At 60.5% G+C, this 22,175-nt stretch overlaps 4 protein-coding genes across 8 annotated transcripts; 1 reads left to right on the top strand and 3 right to left on the bottom strand.

Moving 5' to 3' along the window:
- Positions 1-469: 469 nt before the first annotated feature.
- On the bottom strand, positions 470-5,042 carry HAUS7 (HAUS augmin like complex subunit 7). 2 transcript variants are annotated; one of them, XM_090060842.1, is made up of 10 exons: positions 4,905-5,042; positions 4,611-4,729; positions 4,466-4,533; positions 3,991-4,052; positions 3,465-3,553; positions 3,063-3,179; positions 1,610-1,697; positions 1,326-1,514; positions 764-875; positions 470-617 (listed from the first exon to the last, which is right to left on the bottom strand). In XM_090060842.1, the coding sequence occupies exons 1-10, from the start codon at positions 4,947-4,949 to the stop codon at positions 553-555; spliced, it is 954 nt and encodes a 317-aa protein (XP_089916968.1). In that variant the 5' UTR covers positions 4,950-5,042; the 3' UTR covers positions 470-552. The 2 variants fall into 2 exon arrangements, with proteins under 2 accessions (XP_089916968.1, XP_089916965.1); XM_090060839.1 differs by having other exon boundaries at positions 4,221-4,729.
- On the top strand, positions 4,755-14,071 carry CCNQ (cyclin Q). Of its 3 annotated transcripts, XM_090060844.1 has the most exons (7): positions 4,760-5,005; positions 11,249-11,499; positions 12,352-12,448; positions 12,542-12,722; positions 12,809-12,941; positions 13,470-13,688; positions 13,904-14,071. In XM_090060844.1, the coding sequence occupies exons 1-7, from the start codon at positions 4,843-4,845 to the stop codon at positions 13,991-13,993; spliced, it is 1,134 nt and encodes a 377-aa protein (XP_089916970.1). In that variant the 5' UTR covers positions 4,760-4,842; the 3' UTR covers positions 13,994-14,071. The 3 variants fall into 3 exon arrangements, with proteins under 3 accessions (XP_089916969.1, XP_089916970.1, XP_089916971.1); XM_090060843.1 differs by having other exon boundaries at positions 4,755-5,005; positions 13,470-14,071; XM_090060845.1 differs by lacking the exons at positions 4,760-5,005; positions 11,249-11,499 and adding an exon at positions 11,508-11,599 and having other exon boundaries at positions 12,357-12,448.
- On the bottom strand, positions 5,327-10,929 carry DUSP9 (dual specificity phosphatase 9). Its single transcript, XM_090060868.1, has 4 exons — positions 10,079-10,929; positions 8,719-9,102; positions 7,395-7,814; positions 5,327-6,290 (listed from the first exon to the last, which is right to left on the bottom strand). Exons 2-4 carry the CDS (start codon positions 9,056-9,058, stop codon positions 5,956-5,958), a joined length of 1,095 nt encoding a protein of 364 aa, XP_089916994.1. The 5' UTR covers positions 9,059-9,102; positions 10,079-10,929; the 3' UTR covers positions 5,327-5,955.
- Positions 14,072-14,540: 469 nt separating the features above from the next.
- On the bottom strand, positions 14,541-22,164 carry ABCD1 (ATP binding cassette subfamily D member 1). Of its 2 annotated transcripts, XM_090060743.1 has the most exons (10): positions 20,433-22,164; positions 18,984-19,164; positions 18,471-18,601; positions 18,175-18,355; positions 17,767-17,861; positions 17,424-17,569; positions 17,049-17,194; positions 16,524-16,608; positions 16,317-16,442; positions 14,541-15,251 (listed from the first exon to the last, which is right to left on the bottom strand). In XM_090060743.1, the coding sequence occupies exons 1-10, from the start codon at positions 21,483-21,485 to the stop codon at positions 15,020-15,022; spliced, it is 2,376 nt and encodes a 791-aa protein (XP_089916869.1). In that variant the 5' UTR covers positions 21,486-22,164; the 3' UTR covers positions 14,541-15,019. The 2 variants fall into 2 exon arrangements, with proteins under 2 accessions (XP_089916869.1, XP_089916870.1); XM_090060744.1 differs by lacking the exon at positions 17,049-17,194 and having other exon boundaries at positions 16,524-16,649; positions 20,433-22,162.
- Positions 22,165-22,175: the final 11 nt, after the last annotated feature.

Here is a 22,175-nt window from a genome sequence, read left to right on the forward strand (position 1 = left end):
GGGGTGCAGCAGGGGATCTGGGAACCCTGACACCTGGGCTCCCTGGGAGTGGGGTTGGGGGATGAGAGCCTGGATGCCCACATTTCCTCCCTGCCTCAGCTCCCCCCCCCCCTGGAATGTGGCGCTGAGTCACTGCTGCGGTCTCGTATAAACACAGCCCCAAACGGGCCCTGCTTCCTTTTAGGGCAGAGAATCCAGTGCCCGTTCTCCCCCCACCCCTTCCCACACCAAAAATAGAACCCAGGCTACTGGGTAAACCCCCACCCCTGCTGGACCTAACCCACCAGACCCCACTTCCCCTCCTCCCCAGCAGGGATGGAACCGGTGCATCAGGGTTGCCAGGTTCCACCCACCAGGATCCCACTCCTTTCCTGGAGACTGATAGGAAACCCAGGCATACAGGCTCCCCCACCCTCTACAGAGACCCTGGGTTCCCTCCCTGCCCCTTAATTATCACTAATTGTCTGAGGTCATTAAGTGTAGCCTTTATTGGACCAGAAAACCAGCAGGCATGGGGAGAGGTTTACAGTAGGGATACAGGGAGATCAGGGGTTACAGCCCTCCCCAGGCAGCAAGAAGGACCCGGTAATGGCCCTGCAGCTCCTGCAGGCGATTGGCTGGAAAGAGAGTCGTGGTCAGAGGTCAAAGGTTGGGGGGGTCAAAGCACCCCCAAATCCAGGGCTGCCAGGCTCCCCCAAAACTGAAGCCCTGCCTCAGAAAGGCAGGACTGGGGAAGGAGCAAGACCTAGGGAGGGGTACTCACGCAGGGTGGTGCTGGATCCACTCCTCCAGGCAGCCTCCTGCTGGTGCTGCTGGTCCAAGACACAAGTGACATCCCGTGTTGTCTCTGTGACTTGGGCCAGTGCCACCAGCTCCTGTGGGGTGGGGAGAATAAGATCCTGCCCCAGCTTGGCCACCCCAGCCTCAAAGGTGTGCCAATAGAGCCCCTCCCACCAGAAGGCAGTGAAATCCCACCTCTGCTGTGGGCAAGGCCTATGACCCTGCCCCCTGAAGAGGAGGCAGGGCTTTCTGTGGCAGGAGGCATGGCCTGCCTTAGCCCACCCACCTGGACAGGGACCTCTAGTCTTTGAGCAGTGACACTGCCCCCCTTGGGCTACCCCTGCTTGGAAGCAGGTGATGTGGCCTCCCCAGGCCCCTGCTCTCTGGTGGGTGGGGGAGGTCTCTCTGAAGCCCTCCCCCTGCCCCCACCACCACCTTGAACCAGGGTGCGGGGGCTGAGGAGCCCAGATGCTTGGGTCCACTCTAGGCCTTTGGGGGTTGTAGGGGAGTCAGGGGCCTTGATGTCTGGGTCCCAAAACACTGACCTGTGTGGTGAGGCTGAGGCAGTGATACAAGGGAGGGAAGGCAGCACCATGGGGGCTGGGCTGGGGGTGGACCCCCCAGGGCCGCAAGCCCCCAAGCTCTGCCCCCATGAAGGCCCTGATCAGCTGCTGGGCATCACAGGCAGCCAGAGTCAGTGTGGGCAGGGGCTGGGCCAACTGTAGGGGTGGGGCCTGGAGGGGGGAGAAAAACATCAGGAGCAGAACAGGCATCTAGGCCCCCCCCAGCCCCAGGAGGACCCAGATGTCTGGGATTCCTCCTGCCTCACCTCAGCTTCCAGCCGAGCCAGGGCAGCATCAGCTTCATGCAGCTCCTTGTGCAGCTGCAGCAGTGACTTCCCCTGTGGCACTTGAAGCCTACAAAGACACCACAGCCCAGGCACCTGAGAGCCCTCCCAGCTCAGGACCTGGATTCTATTTTGGCTCTGAAAGAGGGGTGCGAGCCTCGATGCCTGAGTTGCCTCCTGACTCTGAGGGCTGGAGTGGGGAAGCAGGAAAGCCAGATGCCGGGGTCTTTTTTGGCTTAGGCCCTGGATGCCTGGGTCCCCAGAGCCCAGGCGCCTAGCTTCTATTCTGGCTCTGGGTGACAGTGCTGGGAGCTCAAGTCCCCTCCTGGCTTGGATACTGGATGCCTGGGTTCCCTCCCAGTGCAGGGCCTGGATGCCTGGGTTCTATTCTGGCCCTAGGACTGGGAGCCTGGGTTGTCTCTAGAGGTGCACTGATACATCGGTCCGTATTCTATTGGCACTGATAAAAGGAAAATTGACATGATCGGCAATCAAACATTTTGGTTGATCTGGTGGGAGGGAGTGGGGCTGGCACTGGAGGCAGGGGCAGGCACTGGGGGTGGGGGGAATGGAACGGAGCCAGAGCGGCTTACCTGGTGGGGGTGGGGGGGCGGCTCCCGCTACTACACAGACCCCAGAATGGCATGGGGGTTGTGCCCCCCAGATCTGTGCGCGGGGGGAAAAGTCAGGTTGCCACTGCAGGCTGGGGCCATGCCAGGCTCTTCCCAGCTATAGGGGTTGAGCTGGGGCTACACTGGGATGGGTGGTGGAAGCACTGGGAAGGGGGCTACAGCCCCCCGTCCCAGTGCCTGGCCCAGCCCCCCTACTGGAAAGAGCCTGGCACCACCCTGGCCCCAGCATGCAGCGGCAGCCCACCCTTACCCTGCGCACAGAACTGGAGAGCATATGCCCACCTGCCATGCTCACCTGGAGTCAGTGGAGTGCTCTAACAGGAGCCATCCCCCTTCCCCCCAGATGAGCCTCAGCTTTGTCCCGCGTTCTAAGCCCCACCTCATCCCAGCTGTGCAGTGCCAGCAGCTGCCCCAGCCCCAGCCCCAGCCCCACTCTCTCCCTCACCACAGGGGCCTCAATCTGCCTCCTCATGCCCCTTTCCTCCCCCATTGCCCTTTCCCCCAGAACAGATTTACCAACTACCACTGCTCTCCACATATTGGCAATTGGATCAGTATCAGCTGATATGGCTTGTTAAAAATTGGCCATCACTATCAGCCCAAAAATCTTTATCAGTGCACCCCCCATTCTCTCCTGGCTCTGGGGGCTGGACAGGGGCTTGGGACATCAGGCCCTGGGTTTCTCTCCTGCCTTGGGCCCCAAATGCCTCAACTCAATATGGAGGGAGGGAGCAGGGCTCAGAGCCTGGATGCTCAGGTTCCACCACACCACACCACACCACACCCCACCCCACCCCACCCACCTGGGCGGCAGCTCGGCCAGCAGGGTGCGCAGCATGGGGACCACAGGGGGATCAGGGGGAGACAGTGAGGCCAGGCCTGGGCCTACCATCACCTCACGCAAAATGTCCTCGCTGTGCCTGCAAGAGACAGGTCCATCAGCCCAGATGCTTGGGTTCTCTGGGATGGGGTGTGAGGGGCCAGTCAGCCCAGATATTTGGGTTCCCCAGTGGGGGAGAGCATGGATGCCTGGGTTCAGGGATGGAGGGGGAGGGGGAAGGTTAGAAGGACCCAGATGTTTGGAGTAGACCCTGTACACCTGGGTTCTTTCCTAGCTCTAGGAACAGAGAATAGGTAAATTACAACAAAGGGCTAGGAGCCTGGATAGGAGGGGTGAGCAGCAAGGCTATGCCCACAGCCCTCACCTGGCTGGTGAGGCATCTGCGTTGGGATCAGGCACTGCATCCAAGAGACTCTCGAGGAACCGGAGCTGCCGAAGTGGGGGGGCATCACCCTGGTAGAAGGGTCAAAGCAAGGGATGAGGAAGCCAACACACTTGCCCAACCCCCACTCTCCACCCCTGTAGCCCAGCATTTCTCAACTTATGTGTTGCAAAAATATATGAAAGGGGCATGAACAAACTTTTAAAGTGGATTCTCCTTTAAAATAGAAAAGCTTGGAAACCATGGCTTTTCCCTTGCAGGCTGGCAGAGCTCCAGCCTCAGGGGCACCACCCTGTAGACACCCCTGTCTGCGCCCCACCCCCTTTCCCACACAATGAGAGACTGATGCCTGGAGGCAGCAGGTCAGGAGTGAGGTGCACTGGGTCAGAATGGGCCACTTATGTTTACAAATGGGCACCAGTACAAAAGAGGCTGAGAAACACTGCAGCAGCCCACTCTGCCCCGCCCCCGCAATCCCTGGCTCAGAGAAGCCCCTTCCCCTGCTCACCTTAATGAGGGCAAGGTCCTCTGGGTGGCAAAGCAGCAGGTCAGCCCCCAGCTTGACCACCTCTGTGGGGAAAGAGCCTGTTAGATGAGGCTGGGGAGAATGGGCCCTGAAGGGAGCCAGTGTTGTGGCTGGGTCAGTGGGGATGCAGAGTGCTACTGGCTCTCAGACTGGGTTAGCAGAGTCTTGCTGTACTGAGGGCATGGGATGAGGGGGCACTGGAGCGGACAAACCTTGGACCCCAGGGTGCAGCCAGGTCGGGTTGGTGGGGCTCACGCAGCACAGAGCTGCAGTTCCTTTGGGGCAAGCTATGCTGGGGAAAACTGGGCGTTCACCCAGACAAGGAGCAGCGGGGCCGGGTACAACGAGGACCTCCCGTCCGACACCAGGTGCGACAGCCTCGTGGACGACTCCTGCATTCCCGGGTGCAGAGCGGGCCGGCGGGAGCCCCGGACGCCTAGGTCCCGCCCCAACCCACCTCGGGCTCGCAGCTCGTCCCGGCCCTCCGGGATCGCGTTCAGCAGCTCCCGCAGCGGCGGGCAGATCCTGTGGGCGGGAAGGGGCGATCAGCAGGGGGTGACGGGGCAGGGCGCGGTGCACGCTGGGAAAAGACCGGTCGGTACCGCACGCAGGCCCACTCCAGTACGGCCGCCCGCCGGGCCCCGCCGGGGGTACAGAGTAAGCGCAGAGCCGCATCGGGGTCCCCTGGGGCCGCGCCTTCCAGTGCGGGACAGCTCAGCTCCTGCGGGCGAAAAGGGGATCAGATAGCCCGGCCCCGCATTCCCCTCCCGGCCGGGACCACTGCCCCGTGCTGGCGGGAGATGGTTTTCCCCCGCTCCTCGGGGTCTCTTAGAGATGGTCCAGCCCAGCCCGGTTCCCTCCGCGCAAGTGGCCGCAGTAGTCCTGCCCAGCGCTACCTGCAGGCGCTGGTACAACGCAGCTGCCTCAGCTGCTACCGCCATCTTCGCGCCTCGCGCCGCCTATCTTGACCCCGCCCACACGCTGGCCGGGATCTCAGGTGAGGCCACGCCCCCTTCCCTTTGCGCGCGTAGCCAGCCTGGTTGTTGCAAGGAGGAGCGGGGCTGAATACGTTTTCGGCAGGGCCGGAGGGTGGGACTGCTTGGAAGAAAGGGGGCGGGTTCTAGCAGAGGAGCCCCCAGAGCAGGTATCGGAACTCCCCAAACCCGGCCCAGCACCCAGACACCCGGGCTCTGGCCTCACAAGCCTCCCACGCAGGCAGAACGAAGAAGGCCCCCAGCCTTTGGGGATAAAGTCCTGCTTTATTGTCCAGTTTGTTTCAGGGGGAGACCCCCCCAGCCCCAGGGTCACCCCAGCTCCCACCCCCTCAACCCCACATATATGAAAACTGTTAAAAAGAAAAGGCCTGAGATGCACATGTGCAAAAGGCAACCCTTCCCATGGGTTACACACCTGCAGGCATGTGCATGGAGGGGGACTCCAGCCCCCGCTGGCAGGGAGCATTGGATACATGCACGCACACAGCCAAGGAGCAGAGTCCCTGCCCTCCAGCTGGGCAGGCACACACAGAGAGGCACCCACACATGCCTCCTGGTCCTGACCCAGCTTCAGCCTGAACCTGGCACCCCAAGGGCTGGGCTTGTCCTAGAGCATCCCGTAAGGTTCCAGTCTAGATCCACCTTTGTTCTGGATGCATAGATGATCCAAGTCTCTTCTAGAGCCCAGCGGGGGGGGGGGGCATAGTTTAGAACCCAGGTTCCAGGTTCTTGATCGCCAGTTCCAGGTTATTCTCCAGCAGCTGGTTCCAGTCCCCCAAGAAATGATGGGGGCAGGTGCCCAACCACCAGGGACCGCTCCACTGGTGCCAGTGGTTGGGGGGAGGAATTTTATAGGTTAGCTACTGCCCTCCCTGAGTTTGAGCCCCCAGGCCATAAGCTCTTGCCCTAGAGTACGGGAAGGGCGGGGAGGGTAAATGCCAGGCCTAGGGGGCTATGTGAGGTTATGGGGGGATGGCCCTGGGTCATCATCAGAGAAGAAGGCAGCGGGGGAGGGCGCAGGGCTGGGACTGGGGCTTTGGGGGCCTGGGGGGCTACCAGGCCCAGGCCCACCCTCAGCCAGGCCCAGCTGGCGCTCAAAGTCCAGCAGCTGGCCCAGAAAGTTGAAGTTGGGGGAGGCATCAGCCTTCTTCCGTTTGACCAGGTCGTAGGCATCGTTGAGCGAGAGGCGCAGGCGCTGCATCAAGTAGGCCACTGTCACCGTCACTGACCGGCTCACACCTGCCAGGCAGTGCACCAGCACCCCGCACTGCTGTGCCGCCGCCTCGTCTGCAGGGGGGGGGGGGGGAAGATGGGGGAGTTGAAGGGGTGCCATGGCAGCTGCAGAAAGGGGGGAGGGGGGAGTAGTGGGGCACGGCCAGTTGGTGGGGCGGGGGGGAAGGTAGATGGGTATGACCCATGTTATATGCGTATAGAGTGCAGTCATTGTTGGGGGAAGGGAGACAGGATGAATCACAGTCAATGTGGGGGGAAGGGAGATGGGGACAGACTACATCAGTGTGGGAATTGACTGTGTCCAATGTGTTGGGGGGAAGGAAAATGGGAATGGACTTTGAAGTTGATATGCAAGGAAGGGAAATGGGAACAGACCATGTTGATATGGAAATGGAGTGGAGTCAGTGCTGGGGGAAGAGAGAGAAGAACAGACCATGGTTGATGTGGGGGGGAAAAGGAGATTAGGACAGACTGCATGAATGTGGAAAATGACAACAGTTAACATGTGAAAGGAAGGGAGATTGGGAGGGACCATGATCAATTTGGGAGGGAACAGAGAAGGGAACAGACCACATCCATATGGGAACAGACTGCAGTCAATGTAGGGAGGAAGGAAGATGGGGACAGACCATGTGCAGATGGAGCATAGTCACTGCAGAAGGGGAAGGGAAATGAGAATGGACTGTGTTCAATATGGGAAGGGGAAAGAAAATGGGGACAGACCATACTGATCACAATCCATTCCCATCTATCTCTCCCCAAAATGAGGGTGGACTTGAGTGAACACTGGAGGGAGGCAGGTAGTAACAGACCACAATCAAAATGAGGGGGAAGGGAGAGGGGGACAGCTTACATCGATTGAGGGATGGACCCATGGACTCCATGGGGGGAAAAGAAATAGCAATGGACTGTGGCCCGTGTGGGTAGGAAGGAGGCAGAGACAGAGGAACATGTGCATGCCCTTGCATGAAGGGGAAGAAGACATAAGAGAAGGGGCCAGGACACGACCAGAAATGGGGATGGACCGCAATCACTGAGGAGAGGGAGCTGGTGATGGGCAGTGGCCAGTGGCCAGTGGAGGGAGGGGCTGGGGAGCCTTGCTAATGAAGGAAATGGCCTGGGGGAAGGGGTAGGTCTCAGGGAGTGGGGGGCACTCACCAATGAAAGCAATGGCTTCGGGGAAGAAGCGGGCCAGGTTTTGGCTCCAGTGGTCAGAGATGGGGATTTGCTTGTAGTGGAAGCCACCGTGCTCAGCAAAGAGGTTGGGCAAGTTGGGTGTGACGTTGAGCACATAGCGGATACCCAGGCGGGCCAGGACCTCATGGTCGGCTGCATCTCGGGCCCCTCCCAGATACAGGTGGGGCAGGATCTGCACCGGGTGTGGGGGTGGGGGACTGGCACCCACCGAATCTCCCCCACCACTGCTACTTGGTGAGCCTGAGTCTCCATCCGAGCCCAGGCTCAAACCCCCCAGGCCCACCACACCTCCCCCCACTACTGCTGGGAGCCCGGAGCCAGGTGCTGCCTGGCTGCTCTCACAGTACTCTGGCCACTCTGCCTGGAACTTGGAATAGCCACCTGCGGAGAGAAAGTGGGGGGCATTAATCTTCAGTCCATTACAGCAGCAAAGGCAGGGGCAGAAGAACTTGGGGGATGGCTCTTAGGGGCACTATGGTTGCAAGAGGGGCAGAAGAAATTAGGGGATCATTCTTAGGGGAACTGCAGTAGCTGGAGAGGACAGGAGGATTTGGGGGTTGGCATTAGGGCCATTATGGTAACAATGGGGGAGCAGGAGAAATCGGGGGTATGGCTCCTAGAAGTAATATGGGAGCAAAGGGAAGCAGGAGAATTTAGAGGATGGCTCTTAGGGCCTTATACTAGCAACAGGGGGACACTCTTAGAGGCAATACAGTAGCAATGGAGAGCAAAAGAAATTGGGGGTCTCTTAGGGGCTTTACTGTAGCAAAGGGGCAGTAAAAATTAAGGGGTGGCACTATGGTAACAAGAAGCAAAAAAATTAGGGGTCAGTTTTAAGGGTATTATAGTAACAAAATGGGGGCAGGAGAAATAGGGGCTATTAGAGGCACTGGCCATACCCCCCATACAATCTAGGAGTGGTGCCATGGGGCAGGCCACACCACTTGCTTCTTGACTCAGGGCCAGGCCACACCTATCACCCATCTGGGAGCAGAGCCACAATGCAGGCCATGCCCCTAATACTCCACTTAGGGCACAAGCCATAATTTTTACCTGCCATGGGGTGGTGCCAACGGCCAACCATGCCTCCCAGCCCCCAATATGGGTGCAGACCATGCCCCTCATACCCCAATCTGAGGGTGGAGTTACCAGCAGGTCATGCCCCCCACTTAGGGTGTGGGCCACACCCCTCACCTGGTATGAGGGGCAGAGTCATGGGGCAGGCCCTGCTCCTTAGACCCTGATCTAAGTCCTGACCTAAATCAAGCCCCACTCCCATCCTTACCCAGCAAAAAGTAGGCAGCACAGCCCTCCCGGCGCAGCTGGCGCAGCAAGGTGACCAGCAGGGGCTCAGGCTCGGGCTCCGTTGGCAGGGGCAGGGAGGCTGTGGCCTCGTCGTACAGCAGCACAGGGCCAGGGGGGTGGGGCAGCAGGGCACATGTGGGTAGCTGCCCCCGGCGCAGGCGGCGCAGCAGCAGGCCAGGCAGAACCACATTCAGTGCCTGAACAACATGCCCAGCCTCGTAGCGCTCACGCCCCCGGACGTCCAGCACCTGCAGCTGTGCCCCTGCCACCAGCTGGGCCCGCAGCCAGCGCCCTGACCGCCCCAGCCCTGCCTCCTCCATCACCCCATGCCCATGGCCCGATCTGGCCCACACCCTGTGTGCACCTGTGGGGAGAGACAGAGAGGGTCACAGCAGGGCCCCTCACTTCCAAGCTGCAAACCCCTCACAGCCCCCTAATTCCACTCACTCCTGACCTGCTGCTGCTGCCCCCTCATTGCCTCATGGTTCCCTTCACTCCCCATTGGCAACCCACCCATAGCTTGCGGTGCCCCTCACTCCTGACCTACAGCACACTCCCCGCCCCTCTTCTTGGGGTGGGGGGTCCCAAGGGCATGATGTCATCCTGAAATCAGCACTGCCATAAATAATAGATGCCCCAAACCACAGGCGTCAGCTGCTGCTAGCCCAGATGTCTGGGTTCTATTCTGCCAGTGGGAGGAGAGGGGCTGGGACCTGGACACCTTGGCTCTCAGCTTAGGGTCTTGAGTATGGTGTTAGAGCTGGGGGAGGGCAGGGAGACCAGACCAGATCACCTGGTTTACCTCCTAGCTGTACCTCCTGGGTTACCTCTGGACACCTGGGTTCCCCTGGGCTGCCACCCTAATGGTGTTCATTCCCCCACTCCCACTGAACACAAGCATCTGTGGTCTCCCAGCCCCAAGCTCTCATAAGACTATCCCCAATTCCCCGCCCAGAAAACTCAGGTCCAGCTCCCCCTCCCCTGCTGGCAGCTGCTATTTTTAACCCCCAGCATGCACAGTGCTGCAACTGTTAACCCTTCAGCTGCCCACGCCCCCTGACAGCCCCCTGCCATAGTAGATAGGACTAGTCCCCCCATGGGTTCTCAGATCCTAGCAAAGAAGGGGAAATTGAGGGACACGGGGAAGTGGGGGGAAAAGGGAGCCAAAGACTCCAGGATCTGAGCTCCCAGCCTCCAGCTCCAACTCCTGCCCCAGAGAACCCAGGTGTCCAGGCTGGCTCTCAGTCCCCATCTCCCACCCTAGAGAACCCCAAAATTCAGGCTCTGAGCTCCCAGCTGCTCCCCACCCCCCACTCAGAGAATCCAAACATCTGACTCACCTGGTGCCAGTGCCTTCAGCCCCTGCCCTGCAGCCCCATGCCCATGGAGGGGGGGGGATCTGCGATGGGGACCGGAGCTCTGTCCCTATCTGTCTGTAAGCCTGTTAAGACAGGAGTGGCTGGGGCCGTGACTGGGGTGTATCCAGCCCCTCCCCCAGTCAAGCTACCGTCTGGGCTGGGGGTGGCAGGCACACGTGTGTGCTGGTTGTGGGGTGGGGGGCGTTGGGAAACGCCTGTGCTCCCAGCAGCGCCGCCTCCAAGCCTGCGGTGCCCGCAGATGGCACCAGCCCCCCTCCCCTTCCCCCAAACTCCACGTGCCAGTGTGTACAGCCCGCCCCAGGGCGGGGCCTGCAGTCCAAACCCCGTCCGGGGTGGGGGAGGGGCTAGGAGCCCTGAAGCCCTTGCTCTGCCTCAGTTTCCCCTCCGCCCAGGGCTGGTTCTGGCGGGCCAAAACGCAGAGCCCACACCAGCGTCCTGTGGCCGGTCCGAGAGAGGGCCCGGCTGGGCACAGGGATCGCACGCCCCTTCCCTGGCAGCGGGGGGGTTGTGGAGACGGCCTGCAAGGGTGGCGTCATCCTCCTATAGGCACTGCCGGTTGCCATAGCAACATGTGGGAGCTCGGGGGCGGGGAGGCCGACACAGAGCGAGCTGTAACTCAGGCGTCCGGGCCTAACACTGACCCCGGGCTCCTCCAACCCCGCTCAGCCTCAGGGAAGAACCTCGGGGTCCGGGCGCCCGCGCAGGCCGACGAGTCCCGATCTCCCCATCCTGCCGGGCCCAAAGCCCTAGTCCCGGCCGCGCTCTCACCTCCCACGCAGACAGCAGGGGCCCGATCCTGCCGCTGCCCCACACTCCCGACCCGCAGCCCCCAGCGCCCCCTAGCGGGGGAAAACTCAAGCGCCCTCAGTTGCCCCCCGCTCTCCCCGCAAGCCAATCAAGACTGACCTCGTGAGCAACGCCCGCCCGCTCCGCGATTGGCCCTATGCCCCGCTCACTTCCCCGTAGCCAATCAAAAGGAAGAAGGGGGGGACAGACCTCATGCCTGGCGCCTAAGCGCCTGGAGCGGGGAAGTGCAGGGCAGTGATTGACCCAATCGAAGAAGGCGGGACTCGCGCGGAAGGGAGAGAGACCACCGTGAACCGCATGCTCTGACTGGTTGTCCCGTGTCAGCCTGCAGCCAATCCGCGGCGAGAGACTGCAAGGACCGCCCCCGCCAGAGATCGGGCATCCTCGGTGAATGCCTGTCAGAAATGGGGCAGAGGGCGAGAATCGACCCTAGGTCCAAGCCGAGGGGCAATGTAATTCGTCTCTTACCCCACTCGCACCGAGAACGGCAAGGTAGGGAGCGCCTTTCCCATCCGGCACTGAGTGGGCCGCCCCAAACCACGGCAAGAGGACCGCGAATTGTCGAAAGTGCGTCGGTAAGTCTATGCTAGGGTCTCGCAGCCGCATAGAACCGCATACATCCGGGTCCCGGGCGCTCGGCGGTCGCCTGAAAACGAGGCTGGAGGCGGAGTTCACGTGACTTCTCAGACCCGAGCGAGAGCGCAAAAATGATGCAGCTAGGTAGAGGGCAAAGGTCATGGTGGGAACGGAAAACTTGCTCTGCAACGAGGCCAGGGTGTGATATCATGCAGCTGGGTGATGTGGGTGAGATCAGTGTGATGTCGCAGGTGGAAAACCAAGGGTGTGGGTGGGGACATCATGTGACAATCACCTTCTACAGTGATGTCAATGGTAAGGAGTGATTGGGAGCCTGGAGTGATGGCATACCTGTATCCAGGTGAAGGCACCGTGGTACAGGGAAGGCCCAAATAATTGTGCTGTCATAAGCCTGTGTAGTGATATCAGGTAAGGAACAGCTGGGAGCTTGGAACAATGTCATAATTGCCTTCGGATGATGTCATTCATGTACAGGGGCAGTATTGGATGGTGATATCACTTTTTAAATCGTGCCAGCATAGTCTGATGGCACCTAGGGGCCAAGGGATTGATGTCCATTTTAAGAGGCTAGGTACCATCGCCACAGGCTTAATTAATGTTGTGGTGTAACAGCAGCATACTGCATCAAATAGCATGTAACACTTGGTCATAAGGTGGAGACATCATGCCACTATGATGTGATGTCATGAGTCCCAGCACCAGACCCACTCCTCACACTACGTGGAATCCAAGGAAGAAACTTCTTAGCAGCCTTAGGGAGGGGAAAAAGAGTAACATTACCTGGTGCCTGACATTGCATGATGTCACACCTTCCTGTTTTTTCCACATAGGTTAGTGGAGGTGTCAGGGACCACATGGGTCCCCCGGAGGGTGACAAGGCCGAGGCTCGTACCCACTTCAAGGTGGCCAGATTCATCATGGAGGCAGGTGAGTATGTTTGGAGGGGGGCTGGCATCACTGGGGGCTGACAGATAGCACCAGGCCCTGCCCTTCTAATACCCTTTCCCCTCCTGCCTGTAGGGGTGAAGCTGGGGCTGCGCTCAGTGCCACTGGCCACAGCTTGTACCCTCTACCACCAGTGGACAGTGGCTGGTGGGGTTGGGGCTGACCCCTACCTGGTTGCCATGACAGCACTCTACCTGGCTGGGAAGGTGGAGGAACAGCACCTGCGCAGCCGTGATGTCCTCAATGTCTGTCACCGGTAACAGCTGCCACTGCCCCCCACTTGCTTCTCCCTGCCCTTGTCCAGACCACCCCCACTACTCACTGCCCCTACCCCCACCACAGGTACCTGCACCCCAGTAGCCCTCCCCTGGATCTGGATGCCCGGTTCTGGGAGCTGCGTGACAGCCTGGCACAGTGTGAGCTGCTGCTGCTACGGTGCCTCTGCTTCCGTGTCTCCTTCCAACACCCACACAAGGTGCAGCCCCCTGCCTGGCCTAGCTGGGCAGGCATTAATGGGGGTGGGGTGGGGGGAAGAGGAGGAGTCAGTGGCTGATAGGGGAGCAAGCAGCCAGGGATGGAGGGTGAGAAGAGGTTAAATGGACAATGAGGGGATTATAATAGCAGAGGGGAGCAGGAAGGTGGGGTTAGGAAAGGATCAATGGAAGATGGGAGTGTGGAAGTGGGGCAGGAAGGGGTTGGGGTGGGAAGGAGGGACCAGGAAGGGGTTTATTGTTGGTGGGGGGGTGATCTGCCAGGAGTTAATGGGGAGGAATGGGGGAGGGCAGGGAAGGGTTAATGGTGGAGGGGGTGAGAAGCCGGGGCGGAGGTGGGAAGGGGTTAATAGGATTAAGGAGTTCGGTGGGCAAAGGGGTTAACAACTAGGGTAAAACCCCTGGACTCCTGGCCTGGGTTCTCTCCGGACTCTGGGCAGGAAGAGGGGGCCTGTGGGTGGGGAGGGTGGATCCAGGTTCCTAGGTCCCCCTTCATCCCCACCACTCCACAGTACCTGCTGCATTACCTGCTGTCGCTGCAACCATGGCTGAACCGACACACATGGGGCCGAGCACATGTGACACGGGCCGCCTGGGCTCTGCTGCGGGACAGCTACCATGGGCCCTTGGGGCTGCAACACCCACCCCAGCACCTGGCAGCTGCCATCCTAGCCCTGGCTTTGGCCTGCTATGGCCTTGTGCCCCCCTGCACCCCCACCCCCTGGTGGCAGGTAAGGCTGCATAACCCAGGCATCCATTCTCCTAGCCCCCATTACCCCCACTGCCCTCCTTGTGCAGAAGAACCCAGGCATTTGGGCTCCCCTGTGCTCCCTCCTGGAGTAAGAAGAGAACCCAGATGTCCAAGAGCCTGATGTCCAGGCTGGGGAGGGAACCCTGGAGCTGGGCCAGAGGGAACCCCAGGCATCCAGGCCTTACCCCTCCCCAGGTACTGAGTGAAGACCTGGAGGAGGCCGATCTGGCACGGATCGTGGGAGAGTTGCTGCAGCTGTACGCCCTTGACGCTGACCTCACCTGACCCCTCCCAGGATCCAGGCCTAGGTGGCAGCATCCTCTGCTGAAACCTGGTGCCCCCAATAAACCCACCTGGAATCCAGCAGAGATCTTGGCTGAGTGTGGCCCCCTGTCCCAGATACTTAGCCCCCCCTACACAAAGAGGGGGGCTGCCTATACACCTGGGTCCCCCATACATGCACCTCACAGAGAGGACAGCTGCCTGGGCACCTGGTTTTTACACTTCTTCCCCCTTCACATGGGTTCCCCCATACATGCACCTGAGCAGAGCTGCTGACACTTGCATCCCACTTCACCACACTCCTCCAGACTCCTGGGTTCCTTAACGCACACACCTGATGGGGGATGTCCCAGATGCCTGATTCTCAGCCCCCACATCACCTGATACCTCAGTCCTCCTATCCATATACCTGGGGGAAGGAGCTGCCCAGTCACCTGGATCTTGTGTGGGCCCCCCCCCCCCCGCAACACACAACTGGGGGGAGGGTACTGCCCAAATACCTAGTCCCCCCTACACACCCTCCCCACAGATGTGGAAGACACGGGGGGGGGGCAGCATCAGAGCTGTTTACTGGTACTTTAAGGCACTCTGGGGGAGGGGGACTCCCATACCACATAGGTCCTGGGGGGGAGTATTATGGGATACTGCCCTATAGCTGGGGAGGATAGGAGGATCACACCCTCCCCTGCCCATCCTTCAGCCCCTTCCTCTGGCTGTGGGGGGCAGCAGGGGCAAGTCACAGCTTTGGGAAATCCCTGGCCCTGCCCAGGGAGACAGGGTTAAGTGCAAGGGTGTGTCCAAGGGCTTTGAGGCTAGGGGTCTCCCTCCATCATGGGGGGGGGCACATAGGTCAAGCTGTGAGGTTCTAGAGAGCAGGAAGGGCCTGGGCAGGTCTGGGAGCATCTGAGGACCTATAAAAGATCTAGGGAGCTTGGAAGGGCAGGGGTTTTGTGGAACCAATCAGGGCTGTGGAGTTAGAGGGAGAGCTGGGGGGTGGGGCAGCTATAAAGGCCTGGAGGAACTAGGGGTTTATGGGGGCTCAGGATTGTCCTGGGGGGCTTTGGGGGGATTAGAGCTACCCCCCTCCTCCCCCAGCAGACGCTGCAGGTCATGGAGGCGGAGCTGGGTGCGAGGCAGAACAGCCAGCTGTGTCTCAAGGTGCTGCTTTTCCTTGGTCAATGACTCGCAGGTGGCTGCATCCAGGGGGTCCAGACGCCAGCCCCCACCTCCATCAAACTGCAGCACATGCGTATGGAACCGCCTGGGGGGGTGCACAGGGTCAGTGCTGCCCTTCGCTCCTGCCCCGCACCCCCTTCCCTGTCCCTCCAGCACCCCTCAGCACCTCCCACTCCTGACCAGTTGCCCCACCCCCAGCCAAGGAGGCTGAAAAATTAAACTATACAGTCTCCGGTTGGGGGTGTGTGGGAACGGGCAAGGTCACTGTGGTAAGAAAAACCAAAGCAAGCTGGCCTGTGCCACACAGAAAGAATGGGGGATCACCAGGCTGCACTGCTAGAGGCAAGGGGAATACCAGTTTTACCATGGGAGGGGGCATCGGGTCATACCAAGAACCAAGTGGTGGGGGTGCTAGAATGGAATATACCACACTGCTGGGGAAGCACTGGCTTGAGTAATCATATAATGACATGAGAATGGAATGCACCACCCTTAAAGGGGAGGGGTGAACAGGCCATACCATAGTGAGGTCGGGGCAAGGCAGGGGGTGGACTGGTGACATACCACAGGAAGACTCATAGGTCATCATCACCACAAAGGGGTAGCTAGGCTAGATCAGCTCAAAACCTCCAGGAGAGGAGGAGGGGAGGTTTTTAGGCTGTACCAAAACCCTGAAGCTAAGTTCACTGGATCATACCACACCAAGGACCACGGTGTGGGTTTCCATATGACTGTACCACCTTGAAGGCTGTGAGGGTGGTTATTAGAATGTACCAACCCAAGGGCCTTGGGGGGCAGGTTACTGTAATGTACTACCTCAAAGGCTGGGGAGTTCACTAGGAAAGGACCTTAAAAGGTGACGGGTTATTAGATTCTACCACCTCCAGAGCTGTAAGGACTGTTATTGCCCTGTACCACTTAGCCAGCTGTAAGGAGGGTGTTACTGGGAGGTACCACCTCAAGGGCAGTGGCGGGGGGGGGCTATCATCAGACTGCACCACCTTGAAGCCCGGGGAAGAGATCACTGGCACGTGGGGGGAGAGGGTCCTGCCTTTTACCACCTCAAAGACTCCAAAAAGGGTGGGGGCAGGGCAGGATTCCCAGACTGGCCCAGCCTGAGCACTGAGCAGCAGCAGGGAAGGGCACATACCAGAGCGAGGGGCGGTGGGAAATGGATAGCAGGGCAATGCCAGCATCCTTGGCAGCCTGGAAGATGTGGCCCTCAACATCGATGCTCACGGCACTCGTGCACTCATCCAGCAGCGCATACCGCGGCCTGGAGGGAGGGAGGCCGTGAGGCGGCTGCAGCCTGGTGGGGTCAGGAGGTCATGGGGGGCGGGGTCAGGGAGTCACTGACCTGTGGTAGAACATCCGGGCCATCCCCAGCCGCTGCTTCTCGCCACCAGACAGGACGTCGTTCCAATCACGGACTGTGTCCCAGCCTGCTTCCCCCAGTCCCCCGGGGGTGGTGCCCCATTGAGCACTGGTTTGAGGGAGAGACTAAGCCCTGTCCCAGCCCTCTCCACAAACCCCTCCCCTTCCCACTAGTTCCACTCACGACCCCCATGCCCCTCTTCCCCTTCTAGCCCCACTCCAGCCCCCTCCATGCTTCTCCTCCACCCCTAGCCCTGCCTCCATCTGTAAGCCCCTCCTCCACCCCCTGGCCCCTTTTTGCCCCACTACTATCTCTGGGTCTACTTCTATCCTGTTCCCCCAGACCTAGCGTTACCCCCCACTCCTCCATGCCCCTCCTCATACTAGGCCCTCCTCCACACCAGACTCTGCCCCAACCCCATCTATGCCCCTCCCCCACCATTTGGTCCTGCCCCCAACCCCTTTCTATGCCCATTCCCCACCCCCAAACTTATAGCCCCACCCCCACCTCCTTCACGTTGTATTAGGTAGGTGAGGCTGACTAGGTCAAGGATTCGTTCCAGGTCGGCATCACACAGCCCCTTGCACACCAGGTCAGCCACAGTGTCAGGGTAGATCACCTGGTCCCGCAGTGACCCCACCGACATGTAGGGCCTGGGGTGGGGTGGGGTTGCCATGAGGTGGAGGGGGCCTAGATGCCTGGACAGCCCCCCTATGGTCCCCCACTACCAACCCAACTGAGAAAGAACCAGGCATCCAGGGCTGCCCCCAAGCCCTATTCACTCCCCAGAGTCCAGCTGAGAGAACCCAGGCATCCAGGGCCCCCTATGCTCCACCCCCACAGCCCCTCCCCCCCACAGGGAACCCAGGCATCTGGGCGCACCGTTGGGGAATGTAGAACATGCGGTGTGGGGGTGGCTTGTAGAGGACACCACTGTAGACAGGCCAGAGTCCCCCCAGCACCCGGAACAGGGAGCTTTTCCCACAGCCGTTGGGGCCTGTAATCAGCAGGTGGGTGCCCTCCTCCACCTGTGGGGGGGAGACCTCCAGTGAGACCCCCAGTGGTGCTTCTCACTCCCAACCCATAGCCCCCACCTCCATAGTGCCTCTCTGCCAACCCATGGCCCCCCCTTTACTTCCAACCCACAGCCCACCATAGCCCTACAGTGTCCCTCACTCCTGACCCACACCGGTACCCCTCACTCCCAAATCCAGAGGCCCCTCACCCGCAGGCTCAAGCTGGGCACCACCACCTCTCCAGTGGGAGTTATGATGGGGATGTTCTCACACAGGATGCCGTTTTCCACATCCACAACCTGGCCTGGGAGGTCACAGGGAGGTCAGGGGTCCCAGGAAGTCATGGGGAGCCAGAAAGGATCATACAGGTCATAAGGGATCGGGGGGGGGGGGAGTCACAAAGGACTACACAAAATCATGAAGTCACAGGTGGCCACAGGTGCCACTAAGGGCTAGGGCTGTGGGTCCAATGACAAAGAGTTGCACTTCCCTAAGAAGCCACTAGGGAGTGCCTGAACCTCAGGCAGGGGCTAGTTTTATGGCACCATTTGGTACACCCCCCTAAAAAATGACTGTCACCTTACCTGGAAAGTGTATGTGGGGTATGGGGGTCTCACCTCGGATCTGGAGGGGCCCCTGGAGGCGCAGCCCATGGTGGAGGACAGGGGGTAGCTCTGGCCCTGTTTCAGCCCCACCCTCCTCAGCATCCCCTGGGCGCTGTATCCGGCCTCGTGCCACTTCTTCAAAAACGTGGAACATCTCGTAGACCCGGGCAGTGTATCCAGCCAATTCCGTCACCTGGGAGGAGGGGCAGAGGGGAAGGGAGAGGGTGGGGATGCAGGCATCGGAGCTCCCCTGCTCCTACCTCCCTCTGCCCAGGGAACCCAGGTGTCTGGGCTCACACTGCACTAACCTCCTTGTAGGAGGAAAGTACTCTCTCCACAGCATCAGCAGCTGCCAGCAGGAGGCTCCGGGCCGTGGTGAAGGCCTCAGTTCGCTCCCCAACACCTGCCCCCTCGTCCACCACCACTGCCCCCCCAGGGCCTGGGGGAGGTGCGTCAGAACTGCTCCAGGACCCCTGCCCCAGGATTCCTGGAGGCCTCCCAGACCTCCTCCCAGCCTTCCCAGTAGCCTCCAGGTCACTCCCAGTCACTCTCTACCCTTTCCAGCCACTCCCAGTTCCCACCACCCCCTACCAATAGCTCCTAGTACTCCTCCACCCCTCCAAAAGTCCCTCCAGACAGCCTCCCACTAACCCCTAATTTCCATTTAGCTCCTCCCAGTTCCCTCCAATTTCTTCCTGCCTCCCCCGCCACTTTCTTCCCAGCCCCTCCCAGTAGCCTTCCACCCTCCCAGTCCCCACCCAGGACTCCCTGACCACCTCCCAGTCCCTTCCAATTCCCATGCAGTCCCTCCCAGTGCTCACCGTGGAGGGGCACAGGGGGACCACGCAGTAGGGGCAGTCCCACCATGAGCAGCCCTGCTGAGCTCCACACATACTTGAGCAGCAGCTGCTCCAGCATCACATAGCCAAGCCGAGCCCGCAGCGTCCGCTCCAGCTGCCCAGCCAGAGCTGTGTAGGCCTGCACCAGCACTGCCTGCTCCACCTGTGCCAAGACCAGGAGCAGGGCAGGCCAGGGCTCAGGGGACCTGGGTGTCCACACCCACACCCTTAAGCCACACTCTGTACCCAGATAATCCAGCTGTCTGAGCACCCTGACCCCCCCAAGCCCCACTCTCTCCTAGGGAACCCAAGAGTCCGGGTGTCCAGCCCCTGCCTTCTCCCAGTCCTGTTCCAAGGAATCCAGACATCTGGGTTCCCAGCACTGCTTGCATGACCTCCCACTCCCCTCTCCCCACCCAGAGAACCCCAGGGTTCCAGTATCCCAGCCCCACCTCCCCTCAACCCCTACCCCCCAAAGTCTTCTCCTAGGGAACCCAGGAGTCTAGGCTCCCAGCCCACCCCTGCTCCCATCCCCAGAGAACCCAGGTGTCTGGACACCCAGCCCCCTGCAGTGACCTCCCAGCCCTCACTCCCCAGCCAGTGAATCCAGGTACCCAGGCTGTCACGCTAGGCCATGTTTTCTGTCCAGACAAACTGGGTGTCCAGGCTCCCAGTGCCCCCCAGCTCCTGTCATATGGAGCTCAGCTGTCTGGGCAACCAAGCCCCTATGCTGTGACCCCCAGCCTGGCCCTCCCCCAAAAAGGCAGGCACTGGGGGTCAGGGTCATGTGGTGGTGGGGCAGAGCTCTGGTCCCAAGTCATGGCCTTCTTTCCCCGCCCCAGCAGACACAAGAGGTAAGCAAGACAGACAGATGAGGAACATTGCTCCCATGTGACCCCCTCTCCCATGCCAGGAGAGGACCCAGGCATCTGGGCATCCTCTCCCAGCCCTGCTCTCAACCCTCAGCCCCTCTTTGTGGCCCAGAAATCCAGACATCCAGGCTCCCAGCTTCCTTCCACATGTAATTTCCAACTCTCCCCACCCTGCCCAAGTCCTCTGGGCTGAAGACCCAGAAATCCAGGCTGTGCTCCCCACTCCCCCCACCCGCTAAAGAACCCAGGTGCCCTCTCAAACCCTGCCCTCACCCCCACACCTTGCAAGGACCAAGTGCCTTGGCTCTCACCACCCCCCCACCAATCTGCAAGAAAAGAAACCAAGAGTCCTTGTTCCCCCTTGCCCCCCTCCAAAGAACCCAGGTGTCCTAGCTCTTCTCTACAAAACCCAAGAGTCTTTGCTCTCCCTCCAGCCCTCCCAAAGAATCCCAGGGTCCTCACTCCCCCCAGCTACCCCCCAAAAAACCCAGATGTTCTGGTTTCCCTTCCCACCCCTAAAAGAAGCCTGTTGTTTTAGCTCCCTGCCCCCCACACCTACCTGGTGACCCCCATAGAAGGCAACCTCTTCAGCGTGGGCAGCCAGGCGAGCGTGGAGGCCCCGCAACTCTCCACGGCACCTTGCCTCTTCAGCCACCAGCTCCCCAAAGCTGGGGGCACAGGCCTGGAGCAACCGAGCTGTGGCTCCCACCACCAGGACAGCCAGGGCTGCCGGCCCAGCTGCCCCAACCCCCCGTGCTCGTGCTGCCCCCAGCAAGGCCACCATAGTCACGGCCACATCCAGCACCGGCTTGGTCAGGTTGGAGTAGAGCCGGGCCACAGCACCCGCCCAGGCTGCCACATCATCCGTTAGTGCCTGCTCAGGTGCTGCCAGTCGCCCATCCATGTGGCTAGCCCGGTAGTACGCCTGACCCTGGAAGTAGAGGGTGTAGGCCTGGGCTACCAGCCGGCCTCGTAGTCCCAAGGCCAGCCGCCCTTCTAAGTAGCGCAATGCACTGTTGACACCTGTAGCTGGCAAGGCTAAGAGCAGCCACCGCAAGAGGAGGCTGGCAAAGCGGCAGCCACGGCGTCGCACCACAGCCCGGGCCAAGCGCCCATCAAGTTGGGCAACGTAGAGTGAAAGGAAGGTACGGCTGGCCAGAGCAGCCGTGTGCAGAGCCAGGAGCCCAGCCTCAGGGCTCAGGGGGCCTGGCAGGGCCAGTGCCAGGAGGCGCCTCAAACGTCGCCCAAAGACCACATCCACAGCTGCTGGACCCTTCCTCTCTGAGGGCCACGAGGGCAAGGAGTCCTCTGGGCTACCGGGGGATGTTTCCTGATTGCCGCTGAAGTCCTCCCAGCCACTCAAGGGCACCCCCTGGGCAGCAGGGGTCACCTCCTGGCCACCAGGGGGTGTCTGACCAGACCTTGAGTCCTCCAAAGCACCAGGGGTTCTCTGCTGGCCACACCGAAAATCCTCCCAGCCACCAGGGGGCTCCCCAGCACGCCGGTGGTGACATAGGCGCCAAGTGGCCGCAGCAGCAGCGGTGGCGGCGAAGGCCACAGCAGCCCCTGTAGCTGCAAGCTGGAGCCGAGCCCAGGGCATAGTGGGTGCCATGGCAGGCACTGGTCCTTTAAGAGCAAGCCCCCGGGCTCTCACCCTGTGCTAGCTGCTACCCCACAGGGCGCGTACTAAGCTGTCAGATTCCGCCCTTATCCCACAATGCCCTGCCCCCGGGCCACGGGGTGTGGGGAGAGAGAAGGGAGGGCCCTGCAGCCTCTCCGCCCCCGCTGACCACAGAGACACACCCTTCAACCATAGAGACACCACTTCGGACCACAGAGACGCGGCTTTTCTAAGGGCGCTATGGGGCGCTGCGGCTCCGCGGGAGGCGTCGAAGCCTCCGGGACCGGCGGCTCAAGACTTGGGGGGGAAATATATTCCCGTCCCCCCACCGGATTTGGAGTAACTCCGGATTTACGCCTCAATACAACCGAGAACGGGAAGGGGGCGGGATAAGGCGGAGTGACTCTGGATTGAGCCTCACGGGCTTCTGTCCGTAGGGAAACTTTGTCCTAGGATCCTGGAGTCCGAGGTCAGAGTCCAACCCCCCGGGCGAACATAGCGCGAGAGTAAAAGACCACAAGGGACGAGTATGAGATCACTTCCGCCTCCATGGGTGTCATGGTGACATTACTACCGCTTCGTTTAAGTGCTTCCGGTAGGGGTGGTACTTTCGGCGGGATGACGACAGCTTTTCTAGTAGCATTGGTGGCTGGCGGGGGTGGGGTTTTTCCCTCCACTTCC

The sequence above is a fragment of the Crocodylus siamensis genome, chromosome 8 (assembly GCF_052110815.1).
Source record: "Crocodylus siamensis isolate JL-2025a chromosome 8, ASM5211081v1, whole genome shotgun sequence".
Taxonomy (NCBI): Eukaryota; Metazoa; Chordata; order Crocodylia; family Crocodylidae; genus Crocodylus; species Crocodylus siamensis.